At 53.9% G+C, this 12,764-nt stretch overlaps 1 protein-coding gene and 1 long non-coding RNA gene across 2 annotated transcripts in view; one reads left to right on the top strand and one right to left on the bottom strand.

The window, feature by feature from the left end:
• The window catches only part of PLXNA4 (plexin A4), a 410,094-nt gene that overhangs the window by 375,985 nt on the left and 21,345 nt on the right, over positions 1–12,764 (top strand). The window contains exon 25 of the mRNA XM_006202300.4: positions 3,449–3,608. Coding sequence (XP_006202362.1) covers positions 3,449–3,608 — 160 coding nt within the window. The remainder of the gene's footprint in view (positions 1–3,448; positions 3,609–12,764) is intronic.
• LOC140697331 (uncharacterized) lies at positions 2,848–5,784 on the bottom strand. The gene is made up of 3 exons (XR_012074261.1): positions 5,249–5,784; positions 4,784–5,088; positions 2,848–3,343 (listed from the first exon to the last, which is right to left on the bottom strand). It is a non-coding gene; the product is annotated as an uncharacterized lncRNA (long non-coding RNA).

The following is a 12,764-nucleotide window of genomic DNA, read 5'->3' on the forward strand; positions in this document are numbered from 1 at the left end:
GGAGGCAGCAAAGCTCAGCATTTAGGAGCATGGGGCTTGGAATCAGGCAGACCTAGATTGGAGGCCTAGTTCTGACCAGCTGGGTGATTTGGGGCAGGTCTCTTTATCTCTCCAAGTTTGAGGGGGGTTTTGTCTGAAAAAATGGGGATCCTAGTAAAACCGGGATAATGACAGTATGTACCTCCCAACGTTGTCCAGAAGATGGAGTGGGATAAGGTGCACAAAGCCGTGAGCCCAGGGTGAGCACTGCCTACTGCTGGCTCACGTGGGCTCTGCCTCTTCTTTCCCACCATGACTGTGTGCTGGTGCCCACTGTGTCTCCAGGCCAGAGGGCTCACTGTCACGCTTTTTTTGGAGAGTTGTAATCTCCCACCCGGCCTTTTCCAGGAAAGAGGAGAGGAGGTAGAAGAAAGGAGTAAGAAAATAAGATAAAAGATAAATGTTGGCGTGGTGGAGCCCAAGAAGAGACAGCAAAGGCAGTGAAGAGGACAGAGAATAGATGGCATTTAGAGTGCACTTATGGGAGGTGACACATGGCAAGCCGGGCAGGAGCCGTGAACCGGGGATGAAGCCCAGACCCCGTCACAGCCAGCTGCAGAGACATCCCTGCCACTCTGCACAAAGCTGGCCTCGCTGGCTGGGCATACTGCAGCCGTAATGCACCTGTCCCACTCCATCCTCGGAGGGCCCCGGGAATCCCGGTAGGCATCTGAGCAGATTTGCCGGGATTGGCTCAGTTGATGCAGCTTCGAAGCAGCAGCATGTGAGTGAGGCCCCTGCTTCCCTGCTAGTCGTGGCCTGCTCCAGGGGAGCGAGTTAGAGGCTCTGATTAAAATGGGAGAGGGGGAAAAAAACCCTTCCAAAAATAGAGACCTGAACAGATTTCTTAATGAGCTAGAACTACCGGAGAAATGTCTTCTGCCTGATCTCTCCCTCTCCGCTCCCTTTCTCTCCCTTCTCATCAGAGGCTCCCCAATATTGAATCCAACACAATGAGCTGTAATAACGCTCTGTCCCCAAATTGCAGCATCCTTTATTCTGGAGGCCAAACTATTGTTAGCACACTCAGCCTGGTTGCAGATGACTCGACTTCAAGAGAATGTGAGGAAATTGGAGTGGGTCAGGCAAGCGCATCCACTGAGGTGGAAACACGGGGGGAAGAGGCACCGCGAGGAAAGGGGAAAGAAATTACAAGTGTTTTGCCCAGAGAAGAAATGGCTGCAGGGAGATTTAATAGCCACCCTCAGGCCTGTGAAAGGAAACCCTCACTTGTAGAAGGGAGGGCAGCTTGATGCTTGGTGGAGGGACAAGGAAGAAAGTGTGTTAGCAGCAGACAGGGCTGACTTGAGACTGAGACGAAGGGGTCAAATAAAAGACAGGATGGCCTGGAATTCGACACTGGCTGGAAGAGCCCAGAGCATTTTGGGCCAACTGATGGTAACCTTGTGCTGGGCGGGAGGGAAACCACAAAGAGTGAGACAGGCACTGAGAGGCTTAGCAAGCATCACTTTACGGTCAGGTGCACCTCCATCAAATTAGATTTGATGCTAGAACTTGGACCAATGTGGCCTAGGGCCCTGCTGCTGGGAGTGCCCAAAAGCATAGCTGGGAGCCTGCCCGAATGCAGAGTCCCAGGTCCCATCCTAGCCCTCCTGAGTCAGAATCGGCATTTTAACAAACCCCCTCAGTGATTCTATTCACATTAAAGTTTAAGAGGCACTGACCTAGCAGAACAAACCCCAGGCATTTTGCTCTGAAACTAGCCGAGGGACGTGGGAGTCGGGGTGGAGAAGGGAACCTCAGGGTGGAGCTGCGGCTCGGCCAGTGGTCAGGGAACCCTGTCCCTTGGTGGGGTCACTGCTGCTTCTCTGGATGCCCTAAAGCATCCCACCACAAACCCCAGGGGCAAGCAGAAATGTCAGGAGAGCAAACTCAGGTGGCAGCCTCTGCCTCCTGGTTTCTCAGCCCAGAAAAGGCTGTGTTGCTGCCTAGGAGAGGCTGGGCCACCTCGCCACTGGCCCTGCGCACAGGACAGCAGGGCAGCCCAGGACAGCACAGAGCACCAGGCTGCGCTTGGCCCCTGGGGGTGGGGGGCAGGCAGGAGGGGTCGCAGGAGGCTCTTAGAAGAAAGGGAATGGCTAGGCTAGGGCACTCAGAAGGGACACGTGGTCCAGAGTCCCCTCCATCATTGTTTTCAGTTTAGGACATTTTGAGGGTGAGAGTTTGGATTTACAGATTTAGGAGGTTTTCTTCTTCTTAATGGAAGAAGCATGTTCCCGTTTGCGCTCACAGCAGTCTGCTTGCTAATGAAAGGCAGGCGTCCAGGGGCCAGGGTCCTGATTGCCACCACATGGGGCAGGAGGGGGCAGGGGTGGGAGGAAGGCTGCTGTCTGAATCTGCAAACCAGACGTGCAGTTGGGAAATGGTTGGGGAGGTGCAATGACAGTCCGAGAAGGAAACACAGGATGGGCTCCAGCAGCAGGGTCAGACCGAGGCTGCAGGAGCCCAGGATGGCAGGACCACTTGGCGGCCCCTGTGACCCACAGGACCCCCTCCCCCAGATCCACTCGGCCTCCCACGATCTCATCCATGTAGAGAGGCCCACGCTGAGAAGAGCAAGAGAAAAAAGCCTTTGGAAATGGCCCATAACTTTTTAAAGCATAAAATACAGTTTGGTTCTTAAAGCTTAACTTATCCTAGTAGGACTTAACTAGTTGGACTAGTCTTAATTTATCCGACTAGTTCCAAAAAGAGAAATTGAGGTCCTGAGCCAGGGTGGCCTCTTCCCCTAACACCAGGTTTCAAGCTCGGAGCCTGGAAGGGATCTCAGGTGCCCTGAACCTGTAATTTTTAAAGGGCAACTTTTTATTTTTAAAGAACATATTAAGCTTCTTACAGATTCTCCAACTTTCCCTCAGCCTGGAATCCTCACAAAAATTGAACCATATGAAATCTTCAGAGAAAGGAGCCAGATTCCTATTAGTGTGGGTGTGTGTATGAGATGGAGTGAGGAGACAGACAGACTGACACACAGGGATGGGGGCAGGGAGTTCAAAGGTGGGTGAGGGTCTGGGTGTGCTGCTGTGATGGTGCCTAACTGAGGGGGGGGTTGGTGGGCATGCAGTAGTGTCCATTCTCAGACAGGTTACCCCTCACTGCCTCCGCCTGCTTGGACATCGTTCCCTGTGATAAATCCAGATTTTAAAGGAGTCTGTTGTGAAGAGGAGTTAAATGTGCAGCTCCTACTCCGTGGCATCTTCCTGCTGTTTGTCTGGGCGGAAGGGCAGAGGGCTTGGCAGGAACCTGGTCGGGCTGGGGCCGCTCCACCCCTCTCCACTTGCACCTGCAGAGGCGGAGCTGGTCAGGATAGGACCCTGGGATGCTGCTGGCAATCCCGGACCTCTCCATGCTGCCCTCCCCGACACGCCTCCTCTCCCTTCTCCCCCAGGTCCTGAGTTGTGTCAACCCAGACAACGCCAACAGCCCCGAGATCCCAGTGAAAATCCTCAACTGTGACACCATTACTCAGGTCAAGGAGAAGATTCTGGATGCCATCTTCAAGAATGTGCCCTGCTCCCATCGGCCCAAGGCTGCAGACATGGACCTTGGTGAGTAGGCTGCCCACCCAGGGGGATGTCCTGTGACTGGTCAGAAGCACCTGTTCCCGACCAGTGGAGCCAGGTCAGGGTACAGGAAGCAGGCATGTACAGCCCCCAGGAGCCCAGGGGGTGTGCCTTCGTGGCCACTTTGTGAGCAGTAAGCAGAGAGAGGACCACACAGTCTGCTGGCGATCTGACTGCCTGTGGGGTCTTTTGAGGGGTGGGAGTGGAACTGTCACAGTTGCAGTGAAGAGGATTTAGTCTGAAACTGTGTGGTCGAAGGTCTCACCACCACCATCCGTGTGCCCCTAGGCCCTTCCCTTCGCCTCTGTTCTGTGCCTGTAATTCTTTGCTGCCTGTTGAAGGCATGAGGGATCTGGGTCAGTGATGGAGGATGGAGAGAAAGAATAGAGGAAAATAAGATATGACAGCTTACTGGGGAGCAGGATGACATTTTATTTGAATGTTCCGCGAATAGATCGCCTAGCCTATATAAACAAGGGCCAGCTATTCTTAGATCCAGCTATAGCTCGCCAGAGTACTTAATAAGATATCGTCCTGGGGAAATCCTGGTGGGGAGCCCCAGGCTCCAAAGAGGCCAGGACTGAAGACAGGCAGTTTGGCATTGTGGATCACCATCAAACATGCCTGGATTTGAGTCCTGTTGCCACCAAGTCCTAGCTGTGTGACTTTGGACTAGTTACTTAACCTTCCTGTGCCTTAGTTTCCTTGCCTATAAAATGGATATAAATAAGAGCGCCTGCCTCATTGTAATGACGAAATGAGATGATGCCTGTAAAAGTCTTTGAATGCACTGCCTGGCCCATGGTATATACTCAGTAAGTGTTGGCCGCTGCTATTTCTGATTATCAAGCTAGCACTGGGAAGGAAAGGGTATGGGTCTGTTTGTTGATCCTGGGCATGGAGGAAATGGTGTTTAGGTGTGTGTGTGTTTGTTTGTGTCTGGAGATTTGTGGCAACATAGAGGTGGGAGGACCTCCAGAGGCCCCTAATCCATCCATCTGGCCTCTAAGCTGGCTTCAGCTAAGCCATCCAAGACAGATGGGCATCTATGCTATTTTCTGAAGTCCAAAGGAATTGTCATCCCCTCCCACTGCCTCGCCCAGCCTCCTCCCAAGTTCTGATGCCCAACAACTCAGGATCAGGAAGTTTTGCTCACTCACCTCGATTCTTACTGCTTCCCTTCCCCCATCTCCTCTTGGTTGGCTCCTGGCGGGATGTGTTTGGCCCAGTGCCTGGAGCTCTGCGGCCGGAGGAGAGAGACTGGCCGAGCACGTGCTCCCTTTCACTGTGGAGGTGTCTCTGCGTATGTGGTTTCTGGGACAAGGACGAAGCATCTGTGAGAGTCTGTGGGGTGGGGGGTTCCGGGCAACTCTGTCCATGTGCGTCCCAGGCACTGGCCCCTAGGGTCGGAGTGGGCATTTGTATCTGCGTGCAGGTGATTTTGCTGCCGTGAAAGTCCTACAGACTGTTGAAGCAAAGGGCTCTGTTAGGAACCGGTGGGAGAGAAAACGGTTACCAGAAAGGAAGACCCCTGTGTGCCCCACCCCCAAACAGTTCAGCGAGCTGCTCCGTAATGGGTCTTGCACGGAGAGTTGAGTTCACCAGGGTACCCAGCTAGCTCTCACCATGCCTTTTGTTCATTTGCGGGAACCATGGCAGGGTCCACCCCGACTTCTCGAAGTCTTTATCTGCAAAACGGGTGGGTGGAGAACCTCGGCATCGTGGGGCCAGGAGGAGGAGCTGTTAGAAGAACCTGTGTCTTCAGGCTGGAAGGGGAGTTTGGAAAGATTGCGCCAAAACACGGAAAGAGCTCCTGTGTGCGGGTGCATATGGCGCTGCGTGCTTCTGGTGCTTGGGGACGGGGGGACGAGCCAGACCACGTCATGGCTGGTGGATGCCACTCAGGCCCAGCCCTCCCCACCTGGAATCCACATACCCAGAGCTTGAGAGCGGAAGGGGCTGCTTATGAACTTTAGAAGATTTTCTGGGTGTGCGCCCAGCAAAACAGATGGTTCATGAAAGGACAGAGAGCATTCAGCATGGAGGCAGCAGCACTCCCAGCAGCCATGGCCACTTCCTGATGGCCGCCATGAGTAAAGGAAGCCTGGGGGTGGCGTGGCCACCACGACCCACCTGAGAGTCACCACTCTCTCAGGCCAGAGGCTGCTCAGGCCAGGGGAAGGCCTGCTCCCTGGGACGGGACGGGCCTCCAGTGACACATGCTCGTCGGGTCACAGGAGAGCAAAGAAACTACTTTCCCACCACAAGACCCACTGGGGAGGATGCAGGGGCCACCCTGGAGGAACAAGGCCACCCAGCAGGGAGGATAAAGGGAAGAAGCCAAAGAAAGGAGGCAGTTGGAGCCCCAGGGCCCCGTCCTCCTGCGAGGGGGATCACACTGAGCTTTTCACAACGGCCTCCCACAGTGGGTGCACTTCTGAGGAATTTCCTTCTTTTCTACTAAGTCCAGGCTCTGGAGCTGCCCCATGGCTCTGGTCCTCTTTCTGCCAAAGCCAGATCACATAACGAGGAAATCGGGGCCTCCTCAGAGACCCAAATGCGTCTTCCACCAGATTTGATTCGACTCAGCCACGTGGCCCCCCAAGGGGAGGGAGAGGCAAGGCGCCTTTTTTCCCATCGTGTAGGTGAAAGGGCTTTGAAAACCTAAAAGCAATTTACAAATATAAGGTGTGATAATTATCAAAAATTAATCTATGCCAAAGGGGAGCATAGCGCACAGGCATGGAGAGGGCTCTGGTCACATTCCTTGCACAGAGACGAGACAGCCAAGCACCCCCCTGGGCTTCATCCCCCTCTCCCTCTTCCTCTTCCTCCCATAGCTGAGGGCATTGGACAAAGACTGCCTCCCCCCCCCCCGATGCCCAGCCTCTGGCAGGGCAAGGCATCTGTCCCAGGCCAGCCCAGAAGGCAGCACAGACATTTTAAGCCACCCCTGTAATTGTCTCCAGTAAAGCCACCTCAGCCTCCTCCATCTGCCTTTCATCGTCACTGTGGCGCCTGGCCTGGCCTGGCCCCTCATTCTCAACACTTCTATTCATTGCTCCTTGGACTGAAGCTTTCCCATTCCTTCCCTTCCACCCCTTCCCCAGCTTTTCCAGGCGCTGGAAAACCAAGATGGGGAACAGTAGTCATCAGGATTTTCCAGAAAAACAGAACCAGTAGGATTTGTTTATACATAGATTTATCAGAAGGAATTAGCTCAGGCAGTCATGGAAGACTTAATGAATAATGGACCAGGAGTCTGTCTGGGCTGCCATGGCAGAACACCAGAGACTGGCTGATAAACAACAGAAATTCATTTCTCACAGTTCTGGAGGCTGAGAAGTCCACGATCACGGTGCAGGCAGATTCAGTGTCTGGCAAGGTCCCACTTCTCGGTTCACAGATGACCCTCTATGTGCTGGGACCACACAGGGTGGAAGGAGGGCAAGAGAGCTCTGGGGGTCCTTTTTATAGGGACACGAATCCCATTCATGAGGGCTCCACCCTCATGACCTAATCAGCCTCCAGAGGCCCCACCCCCACCTCTCAGTGCCATCACAGTGGGGGTTAGGATTTCAACATACGAATTGGGGAACACAAACATTCAGTCTCTAGCATGGAGGCTGGCAAGTCCAAAATCTGCAGGGTAAGCCAGGAGGCTGGAGACCCAGGGAGGAGCCATGTTGCAGTTCAAATCCAAAGGCATCTGCTGCCAAACTTCCTCTTGCTCAGGGGAGGTCAATCTTCTTCTACGCAGGCCTTCACCTAATTAGATGAGGCCCACCTGCCCATAGTGGGTAATTGGCTTCACTCAGAGGCCACTGATTTAAACAGTAATCTCATCCAGAAAAACCCTTACCCAGAATCATTTTTGGCTACCTCTCTGGGTGCTGTGGCCCAGACAAGTTGACACATAAATACTGACCACTGCAGGAGCCAAAGTGAAGGACACAAACCTGCCTTACATTATTTCAGTCTGTTGCAGTTTAGGGAAGGAAAGATATCACAGGGCAGGAGTTGGGGACTGTGCCGGGACACGTGGGCCTCGGGAGCTTTCAAAGCAGAGGGCCGGGGGCTCCTCGCTCTGGGGTACGTGAGGCTGTCCGCGCCAAGTCGATGTCTCTTTCCACCCACCCCCAAACTCTTCAACCAACGTATCGTAAGGCACAGGGGGGCCAACGTGACTAGGAGTTCCTCACTTCTTTGTGCAGTAGCAGAAGGCTGAACACTCCTCTTTCTGAGCCAAGGGACTCTTTGTGTCTTCCCTTCAGTCCCCAGAGGAAATAATGGATGCCATTGTGTTCCACAGCACAGGAGACTCTGCAGCTCAGAGAGGCACAGTGCTTGGGCCCTGGTCACACAGCAAGACTGTGGCGAGAACACCCATTCCCTTCCCACGCAGGCACCTCCGCAGGCCATGACCTCTAGAGATTCCTCCAGTTTAACTAGAATGCTCCATCAATAGCCCCCAGAACTCCGCCCTCCACCCCGACCCCCGCCCTCCGCCCTGTCTTGCTGTTCAGGTCGCACTGAAAGGGTATATTTTTTCAAATAAGTAATTCCTGTATGCAATAAAAAGATACACTATCTTCCAAGTGAAATATAAAGAGTTCACAGCAGCTGTCGCCCCAGTTTGCATTTTCCGCTGCACCTGATGGGAAGGCAGATAAGGATAATGGGATTTTTTTTCTTTTTTATTTCACCTCCCTCTCTCCCTGGAAGGTGGGAGTGTAACAAATTGGATTGTGAGTGTGTCTGTCCTTTGTGCTTGGAGCAGGGCACCGGGCTGTGGGGCCAGAGCTGCAAGGGAGGGGTCAGATCCAGCAACTTCCCCCCAGTGCCTTGCATATGAATACCTGGGTCACCTCTCCTCCTTCCCGCTGCCAACCCTCTGCCTCTTTAACTCTTCTTTGACACCGCACACCACATTGCGTTCTGTATTCAAGAATATCCACTAAGCTCTAGCTCACCTCTCTGAAATCGAGTGGCAGAATGCAGCCTGCCTCTTCCTTTAGCTCTCCAGACACCTCCGAATAGCGACAACAAGCCGGTGTACCGCACTTTACAGTTTGCAAAGACCTAGCACCTTAAAAGCAGACAGCACAGTTCTATTTAGGAATTTCTCCTTTAAACACCACATCTCCTAGTTCAATTATTTTGTATTTTAGAACTTGCTCTCACAATGAAATTATCCCTTTAAAAAAAAATCCTATTTAGATGGTCCTCCCTCCCTCTCCCAAGTCAATTTCCTGACCTTGTTTGCTGTGACACTGATTCTGTCCTGGCTTCTCCCTGCACTTCTCTGCCGCTGATTCCACGCTTGGGAGCAGCTAGGTGCCGAGGGTGTCTGGCTCTCTGCCAGGTGTCTCCTTGGGGGCTCACTGTGGACAGGTGTGCAGCGGTAGAGTTGTATCTCCTCCTCCAGCCCTCTGCTCGGGACCCCGGTTTGAGAAGTAGAGTGGGCCCCACACAGTGGGGTGTGCTGCTGGTGGGAACCTGCTCGGAGCCCCGCGGGGAGGAAAGGTGGCCTGGGCTGGGGAGTGGGGGGCAGGCAGCTGGCTGGGCAGTGGGCACCTCGTGGATCAGGAGGGTTGACTCATTCAGTTCTCCTTCCTCCCTCACCCCTCCAAGTCAGCCCCTCCTAAAGCTTCCTGGGATGGGTCTGAGAGATGCTGACAGAAAGACTGGACTGGGGAAGTGGGGTGCATGGATGAGGGGCGGTTGTTGAAAAACCTTTAGAGTCCCCGCCTGGGATAACATGAGGAACTTGTGTGAGCGCGTATGTCTGTGCGTGTGTATGCATGCTCACATATGTGTGCCCGTGCACCCACCCTGGAGGCCAGAGCTAGTGAGGGGTCGTGCTCCCCAGGGAGGGTTTGCCTCCTAGTGTGGCACCTGCTGGTGGGTAGGGGACCCTCCAGGAGCCAGGCCAACGATGTGCTGGGTGCTAGTGTTTCTTCCAGGGTTGGTCTGCAGATGAACTTCCTCCCTCTTCTATGCCCCAGCTTCTCAATTGTTCTCCCAGACACCCTCTCTCAAACTTTGGGGCACACCATGGTGCTCCCACCTCCTCTTCCCTGAGAATCTCCAAGCACCATCCAGCCCATCCCGATCTGTAAATCTACACCTCTATCCCCACTGCCTTAGGCCAGACCCTCCCTTTCTGCCATGGCCAAGGGCAGCGGTCTTTGTTGGGGCTCCTCCTCCTCTTCTCATCCACCCAGTCTCCGTGTTCTCAGCCCAACCCCAAATGCCTAAGCATGGTATTCCAGACCTTTCTTAACTCAGTTCCTAACTTGTGTGTGTCTCTCCAACCTCTCCCTCCCACTGTCTCCCCCAAGGACTCATCCTCACGGATCCCTAGAAGTGTCACAGAAGTGGCCCCTTGGAACCAGAACCCGCCCTTCCCCCCGCCCCTTGCCCTCTCTGTCCTCTGGCTCCATCAGCTGGGCCCATGATCCTTTGTTCTCTCACACACCTTCCACAGAGAGAGCCCTGCAGGGGCCAGGGCTTTTGTTTTGCTAAGTTTCCTTGTTTAGTTGTCTGATGTCCTGCTGGCGCAGTGCCTGGCACACTGTGGGCACTCGGGAAACAGTTTTGAATGAGTGACAGTGGAGCTCTGTGTCTTTCTGGGTCTGGATTTTCAACATGGTGGCTGCAAGCATGCTGAGGGGTCACTGTCCCACGTTTCACTAGGGCTGTCACCAAGCTCAGTACCTCAGGTCATTTGGTGACTTGAAGCATTTTCCAGTCTCTCACTGTGTCGAAGAGGCTGGGCATTCACCCGGAGGACGCTGGCCACTGGCCAAGCTGTCACGTTGCCCCTTGGCCATTCTAATGGGGTCACATCGTGTGTAACAAAGGGCGGACACAAAAGAGAGATATTTTTAGTGCTGTTTTTATAGGCAAGACAGAAGGCGCCTATCTGGTGATGAGAACGCCGAACTTGGGATGAGGAGACCTGGGTTCTACTGATTTGCATTACTGGCATTAAAACTAAGCGTATGATGAATATGCAGCAATACCCAGAGCACAGAATTAGATGTGCCTTCGCTCGGGGGGCCTCCTGACCTGAGAGCCGCACACGCCGCCGAGGGCACCAGATCCGAAGGTGGCGGGCCTGCCTCGCCCTCAGCTGGTCCAACCTGCTCTTGGGGTTCTTTACCGCTGGGTAGGGATGAGGGTTCATAAAGCCAGCCGTGCAGTGTCGGGGCTGGACTGTTCCTGGGACAGAGAGAAGCTAGTAGCTTTGGCCTTCGACCTTGACCTTTCCCGGTCCCAGGCTGAGCTCCACGGCTCACACCTCTGTCAAGAGAAGTCATGAGTTAGCACAAGGGCGCTCCCGAGAGCCCAGCCCACCTCGCTGTTCTGGTGTTTGTCTTCAGACATCCCATGATGAGTCTAGGGGAAACAGAGGCCCTGGCTGGTCTGGATGGGGGGTCAGGAAAAGAAGGAGAGCAGGTAACATGGACATGAAGTGTGTTCAGGCCACAGGTGAGGTTAAGAGCCCTGGGCAGAGAAGAGTGAGGTTTGGGGATGCGTTTCTGCACCAGCTCCCTTAAACCACTCCGCGCTGGGGCATCCCTGCCCAGATGCTGCATCCACACTCTCCCCTTCTGGGTCAGCTGGGCAGGCTGCCCGTGGCCTTGCCTCTTTCCTGCATGTCCCGGGGATGGCGCTCCCAACACCCAGCTCCCATCTCTCTGGACGTTCATTCATCAGGACTTGTTTGGGGATGGGACATTGAATTTCACTTTTTTACCTTTCTGGCATTTCAAAAAAAAAAAAAAGCACATAGCAATTTTCTTGTAGAAGAAGTAACAAAAATAACAGGCTTGAGAAATCTAAAAACAGGGCTAAGCGTTCTCCTCCTCGACTCCAGCTCACTATCCTCATATTGGAATTTGGAGGAACGTTCTTGACTTCTTGAGATAGTTGCCAAAAAAGACAACAGTTGCTGCCTCCCTGCTGCCCGCTGGCACCACTTTGGAGGCAGGGCCTGGGCTGAAAGGACTGTAGGACTGAGACACCAGGAAACCTCTTACAGTCCCTGAACGTGTGACTGAGCGCTGACCGTCCTGCTGTCCACTGCACATCACCGCTGCCCGCGAGGTTCAGCCGGTGGGGTAGGCAGGCGACCACCCCATCAGCACAGTTTGATTTTGTGGAAGGTAAGTGCTGTGGCCCTCTTGGATTCCTGGAGCTCAAAGTATGAAGTGGAAGGGAGGCAGCTACCTGCCAGCATCACAGTGTGGCCACAGCCCAGGTTCCAGTCCAGCCATCACTGTCCCTCCCTGATGCTCCTGGCACTTGGGTGACTCGCGGACATGGTGGGCACTGTGCCATGGAGCTCTGAGTTGTGCCCACATCTGCCTTCCCTGCCAAGAACTCCCGGAATGCAGGGACTCCTCTGATGTATCTTTGTAGCCAAGTGCCGAGTCCAGTGCCCTGCCCAAAAGAGGAGCCCGTTCAGGGGCCGCGGAAGAGAACTCAGTTGGTGAGGAGAGTGCACAGTGACCTGGGGATGGCGACCTCCATATCCATCTTCCCAACCTGTTAATTTAATTTCCCAGCTTTCAAATTGGAAGAATGAGTGATAACTTCAGAGAGCTGGCAGTGGACATGCCGAGTTGTGCCTCTGGAGTTCAGACCTTCCTTTGTCCCAGGTTCTGACACAGTGGCTCACAGCTCACCTCTCACTGCCGCTTGCGGCCTGCCCACTGCGGAGCACCAGCACCCAGGTGGAAAGTTCTCTCACTGCTTGGAAAATAAGCCACCGTTCCTCACTCACCCTTCTCCTTCCTTCATTCATTCACTCATTCACTTATGTATCATTCCTTTAATAAATACGCGTCAAGTACTTGCTGCATCCCGGGTGCTGGGCTGGCCCTGCTGGTGGACATCTAGCAGCAGCATTTTTATACTCCCAAGGACAAGCCAGCATTCCTTGACTGCCCTGGGGGAAGCATGGCCACACTCTGCCCTACTTTCTTCTGTCCAGGGCAGAGAGGCAGATTGACTTTCATTTGCTTACATAACTACTGGACATGACTCTGAGCCAGGGCTGCTGAGTCTGGCCACACAGGCTGCGCACTGCACAACTTCAGGGCAGTTGTGTAACCGGGAATTCCTGTATCT

Source organism: Vicugna pacos, chromosome 7 (genome assembly GCF_048564905.1).
Source record: "Vicugna pacos chromosome 7, VicPac4, whole genome shotgun sequence".
NCBI classification, from domain to species: domain Eukaryota; kingdom Metazoa; phylum Chordata; class Mammalia; order Artiodactyla; family Camelidae; genus Vicugna; species Vicugna pacos.